Source organism: Neofelis nebulosa, chromosome 13 (assembly GCF_028018385.1).
Source record: "Neofelis nebulosa isolate mNeoNeb1 chromosome 13, mNeoNeb1.pri, whole genome shotgun sequence".
In the NCBI taxonomy this organism is placed as follows: domain Eukaryota; kingdom Metazoa; phylum Chordata; class Mammalia; order Carnivora; family Felidae; genus Neofelis; species Neofelis nebulosa.
The window spans coordinates 50980284-51007276 of record NC_080794.1 but is presented as its reverse complement, the minus strand read 5'-3'; the positions used below and the strand labels follow the sequence as shown (position 1 = coordinate 51007276).

The 26993-nt window shown below is 50.6% G+C and overlaps 1 protein-coding gene across 10 annotated transcripts in view; it reads left to right on the top strand.

Annotated features, from left to right (window-relative positions):
- Positions 1 to 26993, top strand: part of ARHGAP22 (Rho GTPase activating protein 22) — a 175594-nt gene that overhangs the window by 111755 nt on the left and 36846 nt on the right. Inside the window, exon 1 of one of the 10 annotated variants that reach the window (XM_058696972.1) lies at positions 25135 to 25291. The exons of 8 other annotated variants lie outside the window; for them this stretch is intronic. In XM_058696972.1, coding sequence (XP_058552955.1) covers positions 25240 to 25291 — 52 coding nt within the window. In that variant the 5' untranslated portion in view covers positions 25135 to 25239. Of the gene's footprint in view, positions 1 to 25134; positions 25292 to 26993 lie in introns of those variants that run through there. One more of the 10 variants, XM_058696973.1, reaches the window with a different exon arrangement.

Genomic DNA, 26993 nt, shown 5'->3' with positions numbered 1-26993 from the left:
CTCCTGTGATCCCGCCCAAGGCAGTGTCCCCATCCCTGCTCCCGTGGCCACCGTGATGCCTGTGCAGACCCTCAGCATCTTGCCCGCACTGGCTTCTGGGCTGGTCATCCGGGGTTCATCCTTGCTCTTTCTAGTCCACTGCCCAGGCCAGCACCCCGTGCACAGCTCCTGTCACACTACGTCCCTCCTCAAACTCTGCCTTGGCCCCGGAGTGCTTACAGAAGAAAGCCCAGCTTCTTAGCCTTGCTGGCTTTGCACGTGCCCCACCCCTCCCCGACACAAGACCTGGACCCCTCTGGTCCCTGCATACCCCACACCTACTCACAGAGCCTTTAGTCAGGCCTGAGAAGGGTCAACCACGGGGAAGGTGGGCCGTACCTGGAGCCACCTCTGAGCCCCTGGCCCACAGGCCCTGTTCATTTCATTCTTTCCAGTGCCCGGTTGGTCTGGGCCTGTCACCTCTGGGATCTGACACTGTGCTCTGCAGAGAACCTGTGCTCGCTGCATGGAGTAGAGATGGAGGAGACTGTCGTGTTCACCTTTGCCTGTTGTTGTTGCCCGACTTCCAGGGGAGCCCAGGGGAAACCCTGCTGGGAGTCCAGCCCCACTCCATGTGCATGTGCTGTCCTCAGCTGTGCTAGAGCGAGGCGCAGGGTGTGGACTCTGTGCCCCTTTTCTGATGGACAGAGGACTTGTCGGGGCTCCTTTCGGCCTGGGTGCAGAGGCCCCTGGGCCAGGCTTGGCACCATGCAGATGGGCAGGCAGAGGTGTGCCCTGTCCCGGAGGGAGGCATGGCTGTCACTGGGTGGAAGCGATAGAACTGGTTCTACTGGGTAAACTCCTATAGAGCTGCTGAGCCCACCTCTTAGAGAAGGTTCCATTTTTCATAAAATCTTCCCAGATTGCTAAGAGGCAGCTGTCATCCAGGCTTCAGTCCGTCCATTTAACAGCTCTCTGTTGGGCACCCACTCTATGCCAGGCCTTGTGCCCAGCTTGAGGATAAAGAGTCGGGGACGGTGCACCTCTGCCTCCCCTCCCCCGTATGCTCACAGCCTGGCTGGCTGGAGACCCAGGAAACAGGGACGCTGCAGACTGAGAAGATATGCAGGGAGAGCAGTGAGCCTAGGTGCCCCGGGTGGGCTGGGGGCTGGGGTCCCACCCAGCCTGGCAGTTCAGAGAATGCCCAGAGCAGCTGATGCCTGAGCCGAGTCTGGACAGAGAATATAGGGAAGGGCTTTCTGGACGCCAGAGATATGCCAGGGCCCAGGCATTCGGGGACTGCAGGGTCGGCCAGCAGAGGGTCTCCTGCCTCCCCGCAGCTCCCTTGCTTCTTGCTGCCTACTCCTGGACCCACACAAGCAGATGCTTCTCTGCTCACTTCTGCCCCCCGCCCCCCGCTTGGCCCTCTTGCTGGCAAACCATTCAGAGTGACGATTTTTTTCAACCCAGGCCTGGCTCCGTGCGCCAGACCCGCTTGACGCCTCCATTGGGCTCCCCTGGACCGGAGAGTGGCCAAAGCTTATCAGGCTAAATTGAACTCTTGATTTTGTGCTTCTGCTCTGATTTGCTGTCACCAGCTCCTGCCAGTTCTGAGTCCCTCTGCCTGTGTCCTTCCCAGGCCGGGTCCCTGGTCCCAGCCTCTCGTATGCTGCCCGGACTACTCCACTGGCCTCCTGTCCCCAGTGCATTCCCCAGCAGCAGGCAGTGTCTGCTCAGGGTGCCTGCAGGATCTCATTGTTGCCTCCTTACAAATGCTCACTCAGTGACTGCAGTGACGTTAACAGAGAGCTCTCAATGCCGCTCACAGGCGGCCAGTGTGGTCACACACACCCAGCCTGCCTTCCTGTCCCCTGTGCCTCTGTGTTCTCTCCACCTCTGGCATTGCCCAGGCACTTCCCTGCCTGGAGTCACCTTGCACCTGCTTTTGACCTGGGGACCCCAGCATTTCCTGGGAGCCTGTCCCTGACCCCTGTTACTTGCTCACTTGCTAGCCTGTCCTTTCACTTTAAAACCTATCACAGTGTGTAAATACACACGCCAGTTTGTAAAATGAGCCAGAAGCTTCCTGAAGGCAGGGCAGAGCTGTGTCTTTTGCTCGCTTCTCAGAAGGCTGGCAGAAGTCAGGCTGTGTGGGAGCCAACCTTGAAGATGGTGGAGAGCTCGCCAGGACAGACATGAGGCCAGAATGACATGTCAGAAGGTTAGGGCCTCCTGCTCCAGGGTTGCGCTCAGGGACCAGAACCCTAAGGCCTTTGGTCTGTAGCTCAGAGTCTGCATGGGTCCCCCTCTGTTTCCAAGGAGTGTCCCTCTTTGTTACCTCTTTCCCATTCAAGTGTTCTGGGCAGCAGCCCTGTGGGTTTTTCGGAGAGGGAACCAGCCTTAGGCAGAGGATTTGGTTCCATTTCCTAACCAGGGGATCCCAGGCCACCCCTCACCTCTCTGAGCCTCTCCATCCCCACCTGTAAATGGGGACAGGCTAACTTCAAAGGTTGTCAGAAGGCTGTTGATAGTTCTTTTAGCTGGGTTACCACTTAGAACCTCAGTTTCCTCATCTGTAAAAAGGGAAATAGGTAAGACTAGATGATCTCTAAGGTCGTGTCCACTTATACCTCAGGCTGTTGTCCGAGGAAGCTCAGAACTGCTCCGTGTTCCTAGCAACAAAGCATTAAGAAGGGCACATGCCTCTTCCTTCCTGCACAGAGAAGGGCTCAGCCGGTGATTAGCTAGCTGGGGACATAGGGCGTGGGGATTTGATACTGCAAGGATAGATCAGCAGCCTCCCCCTTGGGCAAAGTTCATGAGCAGGTCTGTTTAACCAGCACACACCCATGACCAACAGTGCTGGCCTCAGAGGAGAACCGGTCCTGGGGAGCCAGAAGTCTCTGACCTTGGCCATTAGGGCAGCAAGCCTCCCTGAGAGCTGAAGAGTCCCAAGTCCTGAAGAGAGAGGGGAAGAACATGCCTGGAGCTGTGTTTTCTTGTCTTGTTAGCCTGCAGGCCCTTGTACCTGTAAGGGGGCTCTCCTTCAGGAATGCTGGGACCAAAATCCAGAGCATCCAAATGAAGTGAATCCCTGAAGTAGTTGTCTTCTCCTACCTGCTCTAACCCAGCTAGGTGGCTGATGCACGTTCTGCCTGAATTACAACTTTTGCTGGACTCTTCCCCCAAATATCCTATCACTACCCTCTTTTTTTTTAAACAGCTCTAATTGAGACGTATTTCACGTATCATAGAATTCATCCTTTCAGACTGTACAACTCAATGGGTGTTAATATATTCACAGAGTTGTGCAATCATTACCATCATGTAATTTTAGAACATTTTCATTACCCCCCAAAATGAACCCTATATCCGTGAGCAGTCACTCCCCATTCCCAAGACAACCCTCCCCCCACTTTTCCTATTGCCCAAACAACCACTAAATTGCTTTTATACAATATAAGGCCTTTTGTGATTGGCTTGTTTAACTTATCATAGTGTTTCCAAGGTTCGTCTATGTTGTAGCACACATCAGTACTTCATTCTGTTTTATGGCTAAATACAGTCCCTGGAGTGAGTGGACCACATTTTGTTTATCCACTCAACAGTTGATGAGCATTAGTGTTTTGCTAGTATTTTGTGGAGGATTTTTGTTTGTGTGTTCATAAGGAATGTTGTGTATAGTTTTCTTGCAGTGTCCTTGTTTTTATCAAGAGAGGGATACTGGCTGCACAGGAGCTGGGGACCCTGCCCTTGTCTTTTCTGTTTCTTGGAAAAGTTTGTCAACAGTTGGTATTAATACCTTAAATATTTGATGGAGTTTACCCATGAAACTGTCTGTTATTAATTCCTCTTTAAATGACCGGTAGAATTCATCAGTGAAAATTGGAGGGGGGGGTGGGCAGGGAATATTTAAGTTATTAATTCAGTCTTTTGTTAAATAAAGGCCTATTTAGGTTTTTGGTTTCTTCTTATGTCAGTTTTGGTAGTTTATGCCTTTCCAGGAATTTGTCAATTTCATCCAGCTTACTCCATGTTATTCCCTTATGATCCTTTTTATTTCTGTAAGGTTGACAGTGATGCCTTCTGTTTCATTCCTGATTTTAGTAATTGGAGTCTTCTCCCCCCCCCCCCCCTTTTTGTTTTTTGGTTAGTCCAGCTAAGTTTGTCAAATGTGGTGATCTTTTCAACGAACCAACTCTTGGTGGTTTTTTTTCCCCTATTGTTTTCTAGTCTTTATTTCTGGTCTAATCCTAATTATTAATTTCTAGTCTAATCTTAATTATTTCCTTCCATGTGTTTGACTTGGGTTTGGTTTGTTTTTTTTTTGTAGTTTCTGAAGGTGTAAGGTTAGGTTATTGATTTGAGATCTCTCTGCTTTTATAATGTGAGTGTTTATAGCTGTAAGTTTCCCTCTAAGCACACTACATCCCGTAAGTTTTAATATATTGTGCTTTCACTTCAACTCAAAGTGTTTTTAAAATTTCTTTTGTGATTTCTTCTTTGGTTATTTAGGGGTGAGTTGTTTAATTTCCACATTATTTGTGATTTCTGTAAATTTCTTTTCCTTATTGATTTCTAAATTTATTGCTCCTAAGCTGGTGAATATACATTCACATTTTATTTTATTCAATCCATTTAAATGTTTAAGGCTTGCTTTATGATCTAGCATATGGCCTATCCTGGAAGACCTTCCATGTGCCCTTGAGATGAGCATGTATTCTGTTCTTGTTGGATGGGATGTTCTATGTGTATTTGTTAGGACTACTTGGTTCCTTGGCTAGTTCAAGTCTTTTGTTTCCTTACTGATTTTCTGCCTAGTTCTATCCATTATTGAAAATGGACTACTAAAGTCTCCAATTTTTTTAAGTTTATTTTTTTTAGTAATCTCTACACCCAATATGGGGCCCAGACTCACAACCCCAAGATCAAGAGTTGCATGCTTTTTTTTTTTTTTCTTGTAACGTTTATTTATTTTTGAGAGAGAGAACAAGTGGGGTGGGGGGCAAAGAGAGAGGGAGACAGAGGATCTGAAGCGGGCTCCTCACTGAGAGTGGAGAGCTCAATGCAGGGCTCAAACTCACAAACTGCGAGATCATGACCTGAACCGAAGTCAGACGCTTAACCGATCGAGCCACCCAGTCACCCCCAGGAGTGGCATGCTTTTCTGACTGAGTCAGCCAGGCACCCATAAAGCCTCTAAGTATTATTGTGGATTCCCACTTCAATTCTGTCCATTTTTGCTTCAGTATTATGGAGCTCTGTTGTTAGGGTGACATGTGTTTATTTATTTATTAATGTTTATTTTATTTTATTTTTTAATTTTTTTAAACGTTTATTTATTTTTGAGACAGAGAGAGACAGAGCATGAACAGGGGAGGAGCAGAGAGAGAGGGAGACACAGAATCCGAAACAGGCTCCAGGCTCTGAGCTGTCAGCACAAAGCCCGACGCGGGGCTCAAACTCATGGACCGTGAGATCATGACCTGAGCCGAAGTCGGACGCTTAACCGACCAAGCCACCCAGGCGCCCCTATTAATGTTTATTTTTGAGAGAGAGACACACACAGCATGAACGGGGGAGGGTTAGAGAAAGGGAGACACAGAATCTGAAGCAGGCTCCAGGCTCTGAGCTGTCAGCACAGGGCCTGACGCGGGGCCCGAACTCACGGACTGTGAGATCATGACCTGAGCCGAAGTCGGATGCTCGACCAACTGAGCCACCCAGGTGCCCAGGGGGACATGTGTTTATAATTGTTGTATCTTTCTGCTAGAATGACCCTTTTATAATTATAAAATGTTCGTCTTTGTCTCTAGTAACATTTTTGTCTTAAAGTCTATTCTGTCCCATATGTGTATAGTCATTCTGGCTCCTTTTGGGTATTGTGTACATGGTCTTTTTCTGTCATTTCACTTTCTACCTGTTTGTTTTTAAATCTAAATACGTCTCTGATAGAGAGTATGTAATTTGTTTTTTAATCCATTTCCATTTAATATAATTACTGATAAGATGGATTTATGTCAGCCATTTTGCTATTTGTTTTCTATATGTGCCATGTCATTTTTGTTCTATTACTGACTTCTTTTTATATACATAGATTTTTTTTGTTGTATCATTTTAATTTCCTTTTGTTTTTACAGTATTTTTTAAAAATGTTTATTCATTTTAAAGAGAGAGACAGAGCGTGAGTGGGAGAGGGGCAAAGGGAGACACAGAATCCAAAGCAAGCTCCAGGCTCTGAGCTGTCAGCACAGAGCCCGATGTGGGGCTCGAACCCACAAACTGTTACATCATGACCTGAGCCAAAGTTGGATGCTTAACCAACTGAGCCACCCAGGTGCCCCTCTTTACAGTATTTTTAAGTTACTTTCTTAGTGATTGTTCTAGGGATTACAGTCTGCTCTCTCCCCTTCCTTTGTGCCATTATTGTCATACTGATTACATCTTTTATGCATTATAAGTGCATCAGCACAATTTTATGCAGTTGTCTTTTAAATCACATAGAAGGAGGGGCACCTGGGTGACTCAGTCGGCTAAGCATCAGACTCTTGATTTCAGCTCAGGTCGTGATCTCACGGTTCGTGAATTCAAGCCCCGTCATGGGCTTTGCGCTGGCAGTGTGGAGCCTGCTTGGGATTCCCTCTCCCTCTCTCTCTCTGCCCCTCCCCTGTTCACGCTCTCTCTCTCTTTCTCTCTCTCAAAATAAATAAACTTTAAATCAGATAGAAGGAAAAAAGGCTACAAAAAATACATCTATACTATCTTTTATATTTACCTATATAGTTACTTTTATCGGTGCTCTTTACTTCTTCATGTAGATTTGAGTGACCGTCTAATGTTCTTTTCATATTTGTCTGAAGGGTTCCCTTTGGGGCACCTGGGTAGCTCAATTGGTTAAGCGTCTGGCTTCAGCTCAGAACATGATCTTACGGTTCGTGGGTTTGAGCCCCGCTTCAGGCTCTGTGCTGACAGCTCAGAGCCTGGAGCCTGCTTCAGATTCTGTGTCTCCATCTGTCTCTGCCCCTCCCCTGTTCATGCTGTCTCTCTCTCTCTCAAAAATAAATAAACAGTAAGAAAATTAAAAAAAAAAAAAAAAAAAACAATGAAGGGTTCCCTTTAAAATTTCTCTGAATGCACCTCCAGTGCTCAGAGAGTTTATGACTGTCTTAGGCTTGACTCCCCCTGCTTGTGCGTAGTTGGCCAGAAGTGAGAGATTGAGCACGGGGACTTCTCAGGTCTTTCCTGCTCATCGACACGGCTGTACACGTGTACGTGGGCTTCTAGATCACCGGAAGTATGTCAGGGCTTTTCAGAGCTCCTAGTGGATTTCTCCGTCCCTGGATCTTCCTTTTGGCCAGCCTTGTTTGCCCAAATCAGCTTTAGACAGCTGTAATGATAAAGAATTACCCCTGGTTGTTTTTGACAAATGCCCTGGAGATAGGGCTTTTCCACAGAGTGAGTCAGGTCACATCGTGACAGTGCTATGTAAATGGGGCTTTTTCAGAGATCTGTAAGACAGATCAAGTTGCCACAGTGGGGGACTTTCTGAGATGCTAAGTCATACCCAGGTAAGGGAGCAGTTCTTCCGTCTTCTCTGGTTTAGGCCTTGTTCTTCTTTTTAAAAAATAATTTTTTTTAAACATTTATTTATTTTTGAGACAGAGGGAGAGCATGAACAGGGGAGGGTCAGAGAAAGAGGGAGACACAGAATCTGAAACAGGCTCCAGGCTCTGAGCTGTCAGCACAGAGCCTGACACGGGGCTCGAACCCACGGACCACGAGATCACGACCTGAGCCGAAGTCGGACACTTAACCGACTGAGCCACCCAGGCGCCCCTAGGCCTTGTTCTTCTTACCTAAACTACTTGGATGTTTAGGGGGGAACTGGAGGTGAGTTAAGGTGCTTGAGGGCTTGGTTTCTGGGAGGCAGTGTGAGATGTTGGAAGCTCACGGAGCTCTGAGTTGGGCAGGCCCGGTTCTGCATTTTGGCTGTGCCACCTGCTGTCTGGATAAGTCACGTCTCTGAGCCAAAGAGGGATACTCTTGTCTGTGACTTGGAATTCTGACAAGCTCATCAACATGTCCAGTAATGGGAGTGATTATTATTTACCTTGAGGCTTAGGGTGAGATTCTAAAAACTGATGAGGCCAGTGTTGCTTTGCTGAAAGGAAAGCGCTTACAACACACATAACACCCACCGTGTGCCGAACCCTGTGCTTAGTTAGCACCGGTCATGTACGAATTCACTTAATCCTCACAGTTGCCTTCAAGGGGATTCTGTTCTTTGTGTCATTTTAGAGATGGGGAAACCGAGGCATTGAGTTTCATGCCCAAGGCCGCTCAGAACCAGGAGTCCAACCCAGGCTGTCTGGCACCAGAGGCTACCCTCCCAGCCTGCACTCCGCATTGATTTCATTCACTACCACATGACCTAGAGCCAGGCACTCACTTTGACAGCTAGCTGCAGAGCACACACTAGAGAATGAAACAAAAAAGCAGCACACGGCCTGTATGCACGAAACTTGGAACAGAAAGCTGGCCACCCCTGGTCACATCCAGCTTAGAAAGAGTCAAAGGTTAGTCACAAACCGGCAGCTTCTCCTTTGTGGCTTCTGCTGGGCCAGCTTCCTCTCTGAGGATCAGTCATACACAGGACCCGCCCCCCGCCCCCAGCCCCATGGAGTTCCCTTTAGGGCAGGGGCTGTGGTGTCCCTGAGCCTGCTCAAACTCTCACACTGGACCGGACCCAGGATGCTGTGCTTTGGCCCCCCCTCAGTCAGCTCCCCACGCAGAGGCCCAGGAGCCAACGCGAGCGGCGGGGGTGTTCAGTCACATGATGCCCACTGAGACCCACCGGGGCCTTGCAGGAGCAGGTTCACTTCCCCAGGTTCACTTCAATCTTTTCAGACTCAAATGAGTCCACCACAGCCAGTGATGTCACAGTGGCCGCTGCCTGCCTGTCGCATGACTGTCTCTGCAAGAACGGAGCACAAGGTGTGGATCAGGATCTGGCGTGGGGCCCTCTGCACCTGTTCGCCAGCCTCCATCTCAGACCTCCCTGAGGACGGCCCTAACCTGGCAGGTTCTCAAATTCCTTCCTGCCCAGGAGGTCTGCAGGCCTGGCCGATAATCAGATGGCACTCACCAGAAAGGCTAGGAGGTTTGTAAAACGTGGAAATGCTTCCTTACCAGTCAGTGAATGGTCACTACCCCCAGCCCCCCCGGGGGCTCCGCAGTCCCCTCACTGTCTAGAACCTGAAACTTCACGCCTGGCCCAGCAGGGTAAGGCCCACCCTGTTCTGACTGGCTCTGGTCCCCTCGGAGCCTTCGTTCAGGATTTTAGACACCACCCAGTCAATGTACATCAACCACTTCTGTTTTTTTTTTTTTTTTAATTTTTTTTCAACGTTTTTTATTTATTTTTGGGACAGAGAGAGACAGAGCATGAACGGGGGAGGGGCAGAGAGAGAGGGAGACACAGAATCGGAAGCAGGCTCCAGGCTCCGAGCCATCAGCCCAGAGCCTGATGCGGGGCTCGAACTCACGGACCGCGAGATCGTGACCTGGCTGAAGTCGGACGCTTAACCGACTGCGCCACCCAGGCGCCCCGTACATCAACCACTTCTGGAGAAGAGAGCCCCTGAACTTGGGAGCAAGGAAATATCTTTGAGATTAGGTAGTTTCCTTCATTTATTGACTAGGAGAATCAGATGGAGAGAGGTCTGGGTCACTCTCCTAGGGCACATGGCTCATTGGGACAGTGTGTGAGCCTCTTATAGGTCGGGGGTGCAAAGTAGGGGGACAGCAGGAACGGCCTTGGAGTCCAGGCACCCCGGTATCAAGTCATGACTCTCCCACATTGACCTGCGTGCCTCTGGGCCTGTGTCTGGGCTCCGGGCCTCGGTCCCACGGCTGGGAGCACACTGCATCTCCTGCTGCCCCTGCCTGATGCAGCGACGCCGTGTAGGAAAAAGACCTGTGTAGGATCAGTGCCCGCCAGCACCAAATGCAGCCTTCCCCAGACAGCTGGGGCTATGGAGACAGCAGCACCTTCTAAATTAATGAGGTCCCAGGGCCACCTGCCTGTGAACAAGCCACTACCTGCCTTGTCCCAATTCAGTGTGGAGAATAAGCAAGTTCCAGGGAAGGCATCCCAGGGGAGGGTTAAGAACATCCACCATCCAATAGCAGGGCTCAATCGTCGGTACTTAGAGATGGAACATATGGACTCCGAGAGCGTGATCCTCAGGGATCACCTAGCCAGACTTTCTCATTTTCCAAATTAGTTTTTTCAAAAGCCCCAAAGAGAGGAAGTGACTTGTCAAAGACCACACTGCAGGTCAGTGGCCCAGTCCCTTGAGTCTGAGGTCCCCTGTACTCTTGGCTCTAGACAGGTCTTTCTCACCTCATTCTCATTTGGTCCTTATGGATTAAGTGCCAAGTTCTGTGCACAGAACTGTGCTCAGCCTCGTATAGAGAGGGTATCGCGTTTCCACCCCCCAGTGTTTAATGGAGGGAAGGGGCAGGACACAGAGGAGTTAGTCAAGGCATGGTTGAGGGTTGGGTGGTGGGGACTGATGCATGTGGGGGAACCACCCTTTCATGCCACCTCTGATGGCTGGGTGCACCGTCAACGCCTCGGCCGTGGCCCCTGCTCAGAATGTGCTGGGGGGGTCGAGGCAGGTCTGTCAAAAATGATCCTTCCTCGGGGCGCCTGGGTGGCTCCGTCGGTTAAGCATCTGACTTTGGCTCAGGTCGGTTAAGCATCTGACTTTGGCTCAGGTCACGATCTCAGTTTGTGAGCCCCAGCCCTACGTCGGGCTCGGTGCTGAGAGCTCAGAGCCTGCAGCCTGCTTCGGATTCTGTGTCTCCCTCTTTCTCTGCCCCTTCCCTGCTCGTGCCCTGTTTCTCTCTTTGTCAAATAAATAAACATTAAAAAGAAAATGATCCTTCCTCTGTCGTATAAGAAGGGACAGACGGGCTTAGATCTGAGCCTCTCTACTTTGCCACGGGCCCCGGCCTGCTCTGCTGCCCTGTCTTGCTCATTTGCATTGATTCCACACTCCACAGCCCTGCTGTGATGTCTTTGTAGATTCACAGGGTCAAAAGAGATCCCTTTAGGCCTGCCCGGTTTCTCAGCTGTAGTTCAGAGATAGTTTATGTGTGGAACGCACGCATCTGTTAAATAAGCGGTCTTTCATTTGGGAAGGAAGTGAGGCTGACACTTGTTGAGTGCCTTTGGTACCAAGCACAGCATATTCTGTGCCTCCAAATTTTCGACCTTCGCTGTGAGAGAGGTCCGATAGCCTTGGTCTTCAAGATGGAGACATCGAGACTGAGACGTCTCGCTACGTTTAAGCCTCTCTGAATGACCCCCAATCCCTGTTCTTTTTCTCTTCCCTCGGCTGTCTTTCAAGTCTCAAGAATGGACTCTTCTGGAAAGATTCCAGATAATAGTCCTTGGCTCCTAGGACTATGAGTCTTTGAGGTTTCTCTGGCTACCTAATAAAGTGACTTGTAATAAAAGCCTAAGGACATTCTTCCTTCCTGTGCCCCCCTCCCCTGTGACCCACAGGACATCATCAGAGCTAAGAGATCTGGGAGTAGCAGGTGCCAGAAGGTTGTTGGATCCCCTTGTTATTCAGAAAGGCTGGGGAGCTGCTCCTTCCCCATAAATTCCCAGGAAGCCGCCCATCAGAATTGGGCAATGGGGGCAGGGCCTGGGTGCGTCGCGTCTGGGGGGAAATGAGGCCATGGAGCCCCGGAAAAGGCCGGGGTCACCCAACATCCTGCCCTACCTCCCCTGTGAGGCCCCATTGTCCTCCTGGAGCTCCCAGGCTGGCCCGCCCTCGCCACTGCCGCATTCATGAGCTGGCTCTGAGGCCCATTCTGAGTTAGTGCTATTTGTAGAATCTTCTTAAAATACCACAACAGTGCCATTCACAGAGCGTCTGCACGGCGCTCGATGGCGGAGGTTGGAACAAAGCTCTGCTGTGCTCGGCATCCCGTCTGGGCCGGGCCGGAGGGCACCCCTCTGCCCCACTGATGGGGGTGCCGCGGCTCTCCCTGTCCCGGGTGCTCCCAGGTGAGGCCCCTGGGGTCCGGCACCGACTCTGGTTCACCACGCTGGCCAGGCTGGCCCGCCAAGGGAGTGCAGGCCGGCATTCAGCTCCCTGCAAATGACAGCGTGCCCTTCACAGCAGTCCCCTCCCACCCCACTAGCCTAGCTCGGGTCAGCCACACGCGGGCTTGCTCAGTTACAGTTGGGTGGACAGATGAGAGGGCCATCAGGGAGGGAGCCGGGAGGTAACGCCTCTCTCCAGAATCGGGGCCCTGGTGTCCTCACCGTACACAGCAGGGTCCTCATGAGCTCCACCCCGACCTCAGCTGCACCCACAGTGCATTCTCAGGAGCTCAGGACGTTAGCAGGTGTCCTGTTAGCGATGTGTTTTGTGGAACCTGGAGGAGCTCAGTGGGCCTGTGTTTTCTCTGCTGGTGGACCTCTCGGAGCCTTGCCAACGGACCAGGCGCTGGGCAGCGACTCCTACTTAACCTCTGGGCCTTCCCTCAGAGCTTCCAGCCGCGTGGTGCTATTCTAGCCAGACCTCTTGTGTCCCCATTAGGACGTGGGTATGGCTGGAGCCCCCATCTGGTCAAAGGGTTTGATGACCTCCCAATTCCGTCTTTCCCCATTGGCACCTAATCCATGTGTTGCATAGAAAATCAGACATTCCTCCAAAGGGAGGCAGCTTAGCTGTCCCTGCTCTGCCCGAGGCCAAGTGTCTACAGTGGCTCTGCTCTGTCTGCTTGTGGCTGGAGGGACTCCCTCGCTGCCCAGAAGGGCCTGACAGCCACGACCCAGGAGCTCCCTCCTTGAGCTGCTGTGCCCTCCAGGACTGATGTCCAGGCTCCCATGGTAGGTTTTTAAATGTCCTTGGCAGGTCTCCGACAAGTTCCTAGTAACCGTTGGTCACAAACGACACTGGGCCACTCTCTGACCAGTGATGGGGTCCTTACACACAACTGCAGCACCAAATGTGACTCTGGACAAGGGCCCTGGCAGTGGAATCCTGGGGTGAGGACCAGGTGAGAGACTGACACCTGGGTGGCAGGGGGAGGTTTGGGGATTCTTGTGAAGCACCCTGGCAGTTGAACTGGAATCTTCCCATCCCGGTAGAAGACAAGATGCCCTGGAAAGTGGGTCCTCTGCCTGAGACAGGCAGTCCCCCGTCATTCACTGGCTGCAGCATTTCAGGCAAGGAACCTCAATTTCCCTATCTGTAGGGGATGTCAATATCCCTATGATAGTGCCTATCAATTTCCCAAATGGGATCCATAAGGCCTAGTATGGGGCCTTGCTGTGGGACTGAGCGGGGCAGGAAGCCCTGAGAGGCTGGAAGAGTTGAGGTTTTGCCTCTCAGTCCTTCCAGCTCTGTTGAGGGGGAAAGCAGTGGACATCAGATAGACAAGGCATAAAATAGCTCTGGCTCTCTGGCTGGGAGATCTTGGGAAGTTTTTTCTGTAGAAAGTGGAAATATAAGTACTTCCTCAAGACTGTTTTTTAGGCTTAAATGTGTGAACATATAGGCCACTGTGTTGCACAACTCCAAAACTTAGGGAGGGCAGGGATTCACGTACTACAATGTGAATAATGTGAATTGGTGCCACCAGAGGGCGCCATTCATTTAGACTACAATGAGAGTGGCTGTCTGGGGGGTACGGGGAGAAGGGGTGCCAGGCACTTAGACTTTGTGAATAATAGGAATGATGATGATGATGATGATGATGATGATGATGTGAATGTCATTTTCCAGGGATGCCGTTCATTAAAACTATAAGATGAACAGGTGCCTTCGCAGGATTCTGTGCACTTAGACTATCATGTGAATGGCAACCTCAAGGAGCTATACTAGACAGTGGTGCTAGTTAACGGTGAACACATTTAACTTCATACCAGCAAGACTTCTTACTTGTCTGGTGGTTTATACCTGGCCTCCCGGAGGGAGGCACCTTATAAAAACAGTATGTTTATCTTTAAGAACCAGAACAATTTGGGTGAAAAGAGAGGGGAGAACGTTAGCTGAAGCCCTGTGGTCTCACACACCTGCTGGAGGCGGGCCCACATCTGTCTGGACATCACCAGAACCAGGCAAAGGAAAAGAGCACCAGTGAGAGATCCATGGTGTCCAAACTAAATTAAGGGAATTTCTCATTTGCCCAACATAGACTTTGTAGCTCAACGAATGTCCATGTATCTTGGGAAACTTAACAGAAGACCACGGGGGAAGGGAAGGGGGAAAAGTAGTTACAAACAGCGAGGGAGGGCGGCAAACCATAAGAGACTCTTAAAATACAGAGAACAAACGGAGGGTTGATGGGGGGTGGGGGAGAGGGGAAAATGGGTGATGGGCATTGAAGAGGCCACTTGTTGGGATGAGCACTGGGTGTTGCATCTAAGCCAATTTGACAATAAATTGTGTTTAGAAACAAAAACAAATACCCACGTGAGCAGCCAGAGCAGGCAGAAAGGAGCTGTGAGGTTGGGGTGAGTGTGTAGGATTGAGTGGGTAGATCACGGGTGTGGAGTCCCACAGGCTGGGCACTTCTGTGCCATTTGGCAGGTCACTTTCCCTGAGCCTATCTCTGCACTCACCCTTCTCCCCAGCCAGCAGAACTACTTATAGCCCTTTGGCTACATTTACTACCACCTGCCTCCAGGCAGCCCTCCAGACCTGCCCCTCTGTGCACACTGGCCTTGGCCTGGAAGCCCAACTTGTCTGGGGGGCTGGAAATGGTTACTCCAGGAATTCTGCTTCCCCTACCCCTCCAGGCTGCTGGAGGGAACCTAGCTGCCTGAAAGCTTTTTCCCCCCCAGCTCCCCGCTGAGAGGGGAGAGTACCTGTGTGTTGGAGGTTTTGTGATGCACAACTGGGAACTGGGCTGACTAGCTCCATAATAAAGAGCCAAGAGGCGGAGGAGGGGCACCCATGCCTCCCCTCCCAGATTCTGGAGATTCTAGAGTGGAGAGCAGATGTCTTTGTGGTTGCTAATTTGTCTCCTTGGGTTGCTTCCCAGTCTGTGGCTGACCCGCCTGCCCTTGGCTGCCTGAGGGCCGGGGCTTCATTCGTGCCCCCAATTCCTAGCATGGTGCCTGGCAGGATTCAGGCTGTGCCGTGATAGGATCCGAGAATGTCCTTCAGGGCAGGGGTTCTCAAACTCCAGTTCTGGAGGCGTGTATCGGGCACCTGGGGGACAAATAGGAACTTGCTGCTGGTAAAAGGAGGAACGGAGATGTAGCCTTGGGCTGGCTGTCACCCCCTGGGGTCAGTGATGAGAACCTAGGCCAGGCCCTTGAATGAAGACAGGCCCCTGCCCCCGTACCCCGGGAGGCCTGGTCTAGGGGCCTGGGTGCCGGGAGCTAACAGCCAAGAAAAAGGCAGGGATCCCTGAGCTTTTCACACAGCTGGGCTTGAGCTCGGGTGGGGTTCAGTTGGGAAGGGAGGGATGAGAAGGGAAACCGCCAACATTTTAAAAATTGATGCTTACAATTACAAAGTGGTTTCTCTTTTTTAGATTTTGTCTAAAATGTGCAGTTTCTGGAGACAGTGACATGAGACATCCCCTCCTCTTTAAAAAAATTTTTAAGTTTATTTGTGTATTTTGAGAGAGACAGAGACAGTGTGAGTCGGGGAGAGGCAGGGGGTGGGACACGGAGAGAGAATCTCAAGCAAGCTCCACGCTGTCAGCACAGAGCCCAACTTTGGGGCTTGACCTCATGAAATCGTGAGGTCATGATCTGAGCCAAAACCGAGTCCGGTGCTTAACCGACGGAGCCCCCCAGGCGCCCCAAGACACCCCGTCCTCTTCCCAGCATTGGGCCCAGTGCCTGGAGGCTGATCCTCATTTTGCACTTCCTCTTGGGTCACTACCAACACCAAGACAGATCCTGAACCTGAACCTGAACCTGGACCTAGGCTTTTGTCCCTCCCGCACCCCTTCCTGCCTGGTCTACACCATTGTGTCTTCTCCCTGGGTACCTGCCACAGCATCCTATCTACCTCCTGACCAACTCCTGCCCTCCTGGGTACACTAAGCCACCCAAAGGACCTCAGTGCTTTTCCTTCCCCAGGGCCTTTGCAATTGCTGCCCACCCTGAGCCTTCTGTACCCAGACCGGATCAGTGCAGGAAAGCCAGCCCCTCTCATCATGTAGTGCTCAGCTCGAGGGTCCCCTTCTCTTTTTTTATTAAATTTTTTTTTAATGTTTACTTTATTTTTGAGACAGAGAGGGACAAAGCATGAACAGGAGAGGGTCAGAGAGAGGGAGACACAGAATCTGGGGAGACACAGAATCTGAAGCAGACTCCAGGCTCTGAGCTGTCAGCACAGAGCCCGACACGGGGCTCAAACTCACGGGCTGTGAGATCATGACCTGAGCCGAAGTCGGATGCTTAACCGACTGAGCCACCCAGGCGCCCCATCGAGGGTCCCCTTCTCAAGCAAACCTTTCCTGACCCATATTTGAGCTTGCCTCCTTCCTTTGTTTGCTTCCTGGTCCTTTGGCCCCCTTCCCTTCCCTCCCCACCCCCCCAAATAAGATCCAGGGGGTGGGGCATTGCCTGTCTTGTTCACCCAGGTATCCCCTCCACACTGTCCCTGTGCCAAGCACAGAGATGGTGCTGTAGAATCTCCCCAAGTATCAGTTGCCTCTTTGAGAGGAAGAGCCTCCCCACCCAAGCTCCGGAAAGGTGGGGGAAGTGGGGGCAGGGAAGTTAAAACTCCTGGGGCCCACCCTTGACCAGTGGGTGACTGGAACCAATGGATAGCTGCTCCCCTTTTGTCCCTTGGTTGGGAGCTCTGATACACGTTTCATAAGGCAGTATAAACCAGGCCAGCAGGATGGAGCCCCCAGGCCCCCTAAAGCAGCAGCCTGCTCAATCCCACATTCTTCTGGGCTCTCCCCCGTTCCCGGGTTCCTTCCCTGCCCTGCACTTCTCCCTGGGGTAGCTTCCCAGACCCACCAGCACACGAGCCCTTGTCTCAGGCTTTGGTTTTGAAGAACGCAGACTAAGACATGTGGGGTTAGTGGGGGAAAATATTCCGTAGCAACGTGAGGTAGCAAAGGTACCAGTTTCCTGACGTGGTATCAGCCCACAGTGCTTTGGTCACTTATTTCACGGATGTGTTGATGCACCCACTGGGAGCAAAATGTTCTATCAGGTGTAGGAGAGACACTGGATGTATCTCATACCTCGAAGAAGCCTCGAAGGGAGCCCAGGAGGATGGGGATGGGAGACTGGGTGTGGACCGAGGAGAGGTCCTGGGTGCAGATCAAGCCTCCATCACTTGCTAGATCCCAGGGTCAGGGACCTTGACCATGGTCTCAGCATCTCCTGCACACATTTGCTGGGAGGGGTACCAGCCTTGACCGGCATTAACAGAACCGGACTCTTTACCTTTGCTGCTGACATTGTAGCTATAGAAGCACCCACACCGAAACCTGGGAGATGTGGAATCTAAGGGTTGGTATAGAAGTTGGCACAGCGTGGACGCTTCATAAATGTTAGTTCCCTTGTCCTCCCTTAGAATAATGAATTCAACCATTATTCCCTCCAGGTCATTTTTCCATTTTAAGTGTCAGGCCCACCCTCTTCCCTCACAACCCCCCACCCTTGGGCAGCGCAGAACTTGGTCTTCTTCAGCAACCGGCATATTCCATTTTAATATGTTGCTATTTTTAGCTTTTGTTTCTTTTCCCCGTGAAAGTTTTTTTTTATTTATTTTTTTTATTTTTGGGACAGAGAGAGACAGAGCATGAACGGGGGAGGGGCAGAGAGAGAGGGAGACACAGAATCGGAAACAGGCTCCAGGCTCCGAGCCGTCAGCCCAGAGCCTGACGCGGGGCTCGAACTCACGAACCGCGAGATCGTGACCTGGCTGAAGTCGGACGCTCAACCGACTGCGCCACCCAGGCGCCCCCGTGAAAGTTATTTTTAAAGGTGGGCAGGGGGCAGGGGACCCCGGCCTAACCATCAGTGGTGTTTTCCAGTCCTGGCCATGCTGCGTTACTGCTCAGGCCTGGCTCGGGGACCCGGGCAGGCTGAGTCGGGGCTGGGCCCCGAGCCCAGGTACGCCCCAGGTGTTGGTGGCAGGTGGCCCTGAGGAAGCAGTTCTCAAACTGTGGTCTCAGCCCCCATCCCCAAGACCTCTGGATTCCTTCCTAGGCTTCTGATTGTGGTTTTTGCATTTGTTTGTGATAAAGGTTCAGGCCAGTCTTCCCCACCAGGCAGGGCCTCTTGGTTTTGTCCCTGCTGTGTCCCCAGCGCATGGCACAGTGCTTGCCACATGGTAGACCTTTAACAAGCATTTGTGCAAGGGAGGAACAGCCTGGTTGGCTCAGTCAGTTAAAGCATCTGACTCTTGATTTTGGCTCAGGTCATGATCCCAGGGTCGTGGGCTCTGTGCTGAGTGAGTGTGGAGCCTGCTTAAGATTCTGCCTCTCGGGGGGCGCCTGGGTGGCTGGTTGGTTGAATGTCCAGCTTCAACTCAGGTCATGATCTCACAGTTCCTGCCCCACATCAGACTTGATGCTGTCAGTGCAGAGCCCTCTTAGGATCCTCTCTCTCCCTCTCTCATTGCCCCTTCCCCGCTCACATTGTCTCTTTCTCTCAAAAATAAACTTAAAAAAAAAAAGATTTCTTTCCCTCTGCCCTTCTCCCCCACTCGCTCTTGTGTGCATGCACATTCCCTCTCTCTCTCTCAAATAAATAAAAATGTATATATATATTTGTGGAAGGGAGAATGGAATAAGGAAAACTGGGAGTGAGTGAGGGGGAACAGTTAAGGAAGGTGAAGGAGAAGGGGATATTTGAGCTGGGTTTTGATGAATGAGTAGGAGTTTACCAAATGGACCAAGTGGAAAGGTGTCCCAAAAAGAGGGAATAGCATGTGCAAAGACGGTGAGGCATGAAGGGCATGGTATATCCCAGGAACAAGAAGTAGGGCAGAGCACCAGGAGTGGCTGCTGAGATGGGAGAGTAGCTGGGTGGACTGGAAAGGTACTCTCAGCTGATCACAGAGGAGCCCCAGTGGGAAGCGGTGAGCTGGGGGCACATCCTGATGGCAGAGGAGAGAGGCTGTGGTCTCAAATTCCTACCAGGGAAGGAAGAGGCTTGACTTGGATTTCAGAGACGACCCTGTGGCCCGCCCCACATTCTTCCCTCACTTGTGCAATTGTCCCCGTGAGAGAGATCACACTCCCAATTCTCCCACGGGTGCTGCCTGGGGTGAGGTCAGTATGGATTCCCTAAAAACCCCAATATCCCCAGAACCACAAAAGATTTCCCAGGGACACTCTGGTTTTGAGAAATGAAACTCCACTGTGGGATGAGCTGGCGAGAGGGGAAGTTGGAGCTCAAACCATTTGGAGGCTATTTGGGGCATTTTCCTAAATCAAAAGTATTCAAGGGGTACCTGGCTGGCTCAGTCAGTGGAGCATGCGACTCTTGATCTCAGGGTTGTGGGTTCAAGCCCCACATTGGGCATAGAGGTGACTGAAAATCTTTTTTTTTTTTAAATGTTTATTTATTTTTGAGAGAGAGAGACTCAGAGTGTGAACGGGAGAGGGCCAGAGAGAGGGGGAGACACAGAATCTGAAGCAGTCTCCAGGCTCTAAGGTATCAGCACAGAGCCTGATGTGGGGCTTGAACTCACAAACGGTGAGATCAGACCTGAGCTGAAGTTGAATGCTTAACCGACTGAGCCACCCAGGCACCCCGACTTAAAATCTTTAAAGAAAGAAAAGTGCTCAAAGCACAGGCAGGTCTAACTTCTCCGGGGCCAAACACAGGAGCTACCAACCACCTTAACAATAAAAAAAGGAACAATCTTCATTCAAGAAAAGCAATCTGTGTCCACAGTAATAACACCCACACGCACGTGCGCGCGCACACACACACACACACACACACACACACACACACACTTCAGAGTCCAGAGTGAGAAGTAAGCTTCTCTGTTCCTGAGCCCCTTGCCTGAGCTCCCAGGCCCCTGTGTCCTGTTGTCCTTGCAGAAATGGGCTCGCACAACCACGCCCGTGTGCACACATGACTCTCACAAATGGCAGCATATTCATCACGCTGCTTTTTGCTTTCTCCATGTGATAATGTATTATCCCCCTACCACCTACCCCACCACCTTCCTTTGTTTGCTTCCTCATCCTTTGTCCACGTACATAATTTATTCAATCAGTACATTATTGGATGTACATAATTTATTTAATCAGTACATTATTGGATGTACATAATTTATTTAATCAGTACATTATTTATGTAACTTGATGGACCATTGTTCCCAGTTTATTATCTCCGTCTCCTTATGCACCTGTGCAGATTAGCCACAGAGTAAATTCCCTGGAAAGGATTGCTGGGCCATTTAAAATTTTGATAGATATTGTCAAACTATTCCCCCAAAGAGATACAAAAATCTACTCCTGCCAACACTGTAAAAGACCCCCTCAGCTCGGTACCTCCAGCTGCAAGCCACTCCCACCCCTTGGTGAGCTGGTCCCTGGCTCTGAGTGACTCCTAGGTGCCCGTAGGCCCAGCTTGGCCGATTCCCTGCTGAATGCACAGCCTGCGGCCCACCCCTCAGCGCCCCCACTGCCCACAGATGAGGTGAGGTTTCTTTCACTTGTCCCTTTATGGTAGATACTATTGTCATTTAATTTTTACTTATTTTAATTGGTTTTTAATTTATTATTTTGAGGGAGGGGAGTGGCACAGAGAGAGGGAGAGAGAGAGAATCCCAAGCAGGCTCCGCACTGCCAGCTCAGAGCCCGACTCAGGACTAGAACTCACAAACCTGTGAGATCATGACGTGAGCCAAAACCGAGAGTCAGATGCTTAACTGGCTGTGCCACCCAGATGCCCGTCATTTGGTTTTTAAGGTAGGGACTGTGGTTCAAATTTCAAAGGGTGGAAAGCCAGTCTCTCTGTGCTACGCACTTCCCTCCCCAGAAAAGCCACTGCTCCCAGTATCTTCTGGCTCCTTCCAGAGATATTTTGCACATATTCAAACAAATAAGTATCTCTTCCACTCTTCTCTCCGCCCGTCCTATGCAAACATGGTCACGTATCATTGCATTTTTCACCTCCCTGTATCTAGCAGAGAACACTCCAAATCTGGGCATGAAGCACGTCCTCATTCTTTTTAATACCCGCAGAGCATCCCAAGTGAAGACCGTATATCCCACTCCCCTCCTGTTGTCACTGTCTTTTTACTTTCTTTTCTTTGCCATGCAAATATTTTTAACTTATATGGAATGAAATTTTTTTTTGTGGTCTCTGGTGTTTGTGTCATATTCAGAAAGGGCTTCCCCAGTTTCGAGGTCGTACGGAAATTCCTCCCACCGTTGATCCTGGTGCTTCTCTGGCTTCGTGTTTCATCTTGAAATCTTCGATCCGTGGTGAATTTTTATTTTGCGATAGGTGTGATACAAGGATCCATTGGATAATATCTCTCCAGGTGGCTATCCATTTGTCTCTTTTCCATTTCTTACGTAACGTCTTCTACTGGCCCATTTGAAATAACTTGTCGTTTCCAAAGTCCGATATGTTCTGGAGTCTGTCTCTGCTCACGTCCTGTGTTACCCCTCTCGTTTTACTTCTTGTACAGCGGGATACTTGACTACAGTTTAATAAATTGGTCTCTCTCTATTTTTTTAAAATGCATTTGCTGTTTTTGTTATGAACTTTAGAATCAACTTGTTGTATTTAAAAAAATGCTATTAGTCTTTTCTTGTGTTAAATGTATAGACTAAATTAGGGCGAACTGGTATTCTGTTATGTGGGTTTTCCTACTTACGCAATGGTATTTCTGTTTCTTCTCGTTTATAAATAGCTTGGGATCTCTGTCTATTAATTTTGCGTCTGGACACCTTACTGCATTCTCTTACTGCCTCCCATCATTTTTCAGTCCACTGGCTTTGGTTTTCTCTCTATATAAACAACGAGCAATAATAACACTGTACCCTTCCCTCCAGCTTTTATTGTTTTATGTTCTTTTTCTGATCTAATTGCACTGCAGAAGACTTCCAGGAGAACGTTAAATACCAGTGCTGATGGGGGGCCTGCTGGGATTGTCCCTGGCCTTGATGGGAACGCTGCTAGTGTCTCTCCACTAAACTCAGTGTTGGGGCGCCTGGGTGGCTCAGTCGGTTAAGCGGCCGACTTCGGCTCAGGTCATGATCTCGCGGTCCGTGAGTTCGAGCCCCGCGTCGGGCTCTGTGCTGACAGCTCAGAGCCTGGAGCCTGTTTCAGGTTCTGTGTCTCCCTCTCTCTGACCCTCCCCCGTTCATGCTCTGTCTCTATCTCAAAAAAATAAACGTTAAAAAAAAAAATTAAAAAAAATAATAAACGCAGTGTTGGCTTTGGTATATCTGTGTTGAAGAAGGATCTATCTATTTTTATTTCATGGAAGATTTCCGTCAAAATGGATGTTAAATATTGTTAAGTGCCTTCTAAAGTTTCTCCTTGGAGAAACAGATTTAAGAGAGCCCTAAAGGAACCATGGGGACCCAAGTCTTTGCGCCACTCCCCGGGACACCCCCGGTTGTGCTACCCTCCACCACTCCTGGCCCCCTGGGCCGGCATCGTTTCCCCAGCGACAGATGGTGACAGAGCTGGGGCTCCCTGGGCAGTGCTGCCCAGGTGATAGAGCAGAGCACCTTGGGGAGGGTGAGTGTTTAGACGCCCCCCTCCCCAGCTTTCAGTACCCTGTTTACTCGGTCCCTCTACCCTCCCTGGTCTCTTTTTTCTCTCCCAGGTAGGATAATAAGACGGCTTGCTAGAAATGCAGAGGTGAACTGTCATCCCTGGCTGAGGTCTGCTGCCATAGAGGGCACACAAGACACAAGCCTCAGTGTCTTTGGAAGCTAATCCCAGAGGTGACCTCTATCACCTTTTGCCCTTTCTATTTATTGAAAACAAGTTACTAGGTTCAGCCCACATTGAAGAGGGTGTGATGCCGGGAAGCAGGGTTCATTCACTGGGGCCTTAGAGGCCGCTCACCACAGGGATGGGACCGGGAGGACAAAGGGCAGCCAGATTGCTTGGGTTCAGATCCTCAGCCTGCAGGAGTGGGGTGTGAGTGGCCAACACTTCAGGGGACCAGTTAACATGCAGTTTCCCCTTGCTGACCAGGGCCATTTGGGAAGCCGCACTCAGTCATGTGACCTCCGACAAATGACTCAGCCATTGTTTTCTCATCTGCAAAGTGGGTGTGATCATTGTACCACCTTTTAGGGTCATTGTGAAGCTGAAACATTGAGTTAAAATAGGCAGTTTGTAGAAACTGTGCCCAGAACACTGTAAACAACCAATCAAACTTGGATGTTGTACTAAGAGAGATTGCCTGTCACTTCCACAGAGCTTTCCAGGTGTCCCCACGGTGACCACTGCCACCCTTTTCGAGACACTGAACCAGTCCTGGGAGATACCAGCTAGACCAAGGGAGGCAAGCCCCGCTTTCCTGAAACTTACATCCTTTAGCAGAGACACAGTAAACACGTATACACATAAATAGGCTAATTTCCCCATGTGATAAGCCCTGGAGAGAAAAGAGCATGACAGTGATTGGGCAGGAGGGACAGTTACTTGACAGAGGTTCTCACCCAGGGAAGGTTTCTCTAAATTGAAGTCTGAGCTGAGGTCTGAAAGTGCGAGGGAGCTGGCCATGCAGGGAGCTGGGAGAACACCCAGCACTGAGCACTAGGTTGTAGTTGGAAGAGAGTGAGTCTGAGGAAAGAGAAAGGGGGCCCAAATGGCTGATAGCAGTAAGGGTGGGCAAGTAGGTGGACGTGTGGTCATGGGGCCTGGGACCCCAAGGTCACAGCAGAGCTGGATTATATCCCAAGAACCTCAGGCCCCCTGAAGAGTTTTAAGCAGATGTGCTTTGTTTTTAATTGGCTGTTTTTCTTTGTTGAAGGGATGGATGGTTGGATGGATGGACGGACAGATGGACAAATGGGGAAGATGGGCAAATAAACAGGTGGCATCAACACCAGCATAGGCTTTCACCAGAGTTTAGTGCCCGCTGCCTGCCCCAGCCCTTTAGGAAATCACTTCAGAGTTTCCCCGTGGTCGAGGTTCTGACACTGTCCCGGAAGGAATGAGTAGTGCAGGAGGGACGGCCAGGTTGGGCAAGAGGGCTGTCTCCAGCTCTCTTTTTTTAATTATTTATTTTTGGGGGTGGGAGGGGGCAGAGAGAGGGAGATGGAGGGTCCCAAGGGGCCCTGTGCTGACGGGCTCGGCCCGGAGCCCGCTTCGGGTTCTGTGTCTCCCTCTCCCTGCCCTTCCCCCGCTCGTACTCTGTGTTCCTCTCAAAAATAAATAGACATTTAAAAAGAAAAAAAAGAGTCTGACGCTTAACTGACCGAGCCACCCAGGTGTCCCTGTCTCCAGCTCTTTTTGTATCAAGGGTGGTGGAGACACCATAAGGATGGAAGCTGATGTCATGGAAAGAGTCCCAAACAGCTAAGTTCAGGGCCTGGCTGTGCCAGATCCCAGCTGGGTGGCCCTGGGCCCTTGGAAGCGCCCCGGGCTTTGGCTTCCCTGGCTGTTGCAGGGATACTGGTGACTCATGGCTTCCTCCTCTCATGCAGTCCCCACCAGAACCTCGCCAGGCAGATCCCATTATTGGCTTCATTTTGCTGATGAAGAAATGGAACCTGAAAGATTATGTGGCCAGTGGTGACTTAATATTACTCGGGCTTCTCCCATGGATTCATTGAGCCCCCACCAACCTACTGAGGTGGGCTTTCCCAGGCTCCGCTTGGAAAGGACCCTGAGGCACAGAGTGGATGGGGCTGGACGTCCAGCCCTGTGCTGTCAGCACCTAGCAAGCTGGGGGACGGGACAGCCCCAGTGGCGGGCCAGAGCCCTGCACCGGGCAGGAATGCAGGGGAGGGAGCGCTCACGGTGGCTGAAGGGATTTCCGCTGGTAGAAACCAGCGGACCGGACCCTGCACCCAGCGGGAGGGCCCCCTGGGGGATCTGGCTGTTGCTTCCTCGCCCCGCCCCCGCCTGGGACAGTCCTAGCTTTGGGGCCCTGAGAAGTGCGGAACTTCCCCAAAGAGACAAAAAGGTCCTGGCCCAGTGCCTTCTGAGCAGAGCGCACAGGCAGCCTCAGCTCCTGCACGCGGAGCTGCCTGGCCTCAGTCCCTGGCTTGGCTGTGTCTGGCGGTCACTCCTCCGGCCACACCATGCCCTTCTGGCCAGCCAGGTATCTGAAGAGGAGCAGGCGTCAGCCCTGGGGTAAGTGGGCAGCCAGGGTCAAGAGCAGGTTGCGGGGCCAGTAGGCCAGGGGTGATTAACCCTTGAAGGGCAAGTGGCCTTTGATGACTCCAAGTGGGTCAAGAGGTCAAGAGAAATGAGGAGAGACGAGGACAGGATCCTGAGGGCAGCTCGGAGTCAGCCTGGTGTGGTCTGGCAGGGATGGGCAGGGAGGCAGCCCTTGGAGACTGCAGAAAAGCCCAGCTGGCTGGAAGGCATAGCTCAGAGCTGTCCCCCACAACAGTCTCAGCAAGTCTGAGGGTGGCTCTTCTCCCCTCCTTCCAGCCCCAGTCTAGGCTGCCTCAAAGCTGTCCTGTAGCCACCAGCACATCTGGCTACCGAGCACTTGAAACGTGGCTGGTCTGGATGTGCTCTTTGTACAAAATATACACTGGATTTTGAAGGCTTGGTATAAAAAATACATTAAAGTTATCAATTACAGGTTGAAATGAATGGTACTCTTTTGGAGGTACTGGGATAAGTGAAATATATTATTCAAAATAATTTCACCTGTTTCTTTGCACCTTTTTCAATGTAGCTACCAAAACGTTTAAAAACGTACATGTGGCTTTCATTATGTTTCCACTGGACCACACTGTCCCAGACGGTATTTCCAGCTATATTCCTACACTTGGCCTCCAACCCTGGGAATCCATCAGTTGGGGCTTCCCTGGGGCTCCCCACTCCCCTGGGCTGCCAGTAGAATGACAGTGGGTCCTGTGACAAGTCCTATATTGCAGTTACTATTACCTTTAAATAGTGACTTCTTTTATTTTTAAACAATTTTTCCATAACTCCCGGCCTAATACAGGCAGTATTTGATTAATTACATCAGAATGACAGTTTTTCCACCTGAATGTCCTAGAATGAGTCCCATGGGCTACCGTGGTTTACAAAATGCTTTCATAAATAACATTTACTCTTTTTTCTTTTTGTTATAAAAGTTTTTGTACAGAAATGTTGAGAGATAGTGGGTTCCTGTTCTGGATCCTGTGCCAGAATATGCTGCATTTTGGGGTTACCACCTTTCCCCCAAAGCCCCTTGCATGGGTGGAAAAGGAGACTCCAGCACAAAAGGAAATTCTTAAATTCAGGAGCTCAGAGGGGAAGAAAGCCCAAGTGGGAATAAGAAAAGCTGGGTTGGGGTCCTGGCTGGGTCACCTAAGGCCGGTCCCTTGAGCAGAGTGGGGACAGGGTTAGGAACTAGTCTGCCTAGGGTCCTAGTTCACTGGTTTTACAGCTTGGATGTGTTTCTCACCATCTCTGGGCCTCAGTTTCCTTTCCTGTCCGATGGGGATAATGACACCACTTCCTTTGTGAGTGTTCAAACTTGTGATGCTCACCCGTTCGTTAACATCACGCCTGCCTCAAAGCGAGTGCCTTGTGCGTGCCCCTTGGTTCTGCTGCGGCTGCAGTTAGCCATCCATTCATCCCAGATTCTGTGCGTGCCCTCCCCGTGCCAGGCACTGCTTGGTGTGCTGGAGTTGCTTACCAGATAGACGAGGTGGGGTGGGCCAAAAATAAACAGTATAAATAAGCCTATCGTGTAAACATGTAAACTGTGTGTGTGCTGCATTGTGATAAGTGCTGTGGAAAAAGTAAGGACGGGAAGGGGCATGGGTTGTAGTGGATGATGACGTTTACATAGAGTTGTTGGGAAAGATTCCCCAAGAAGGCCACATTT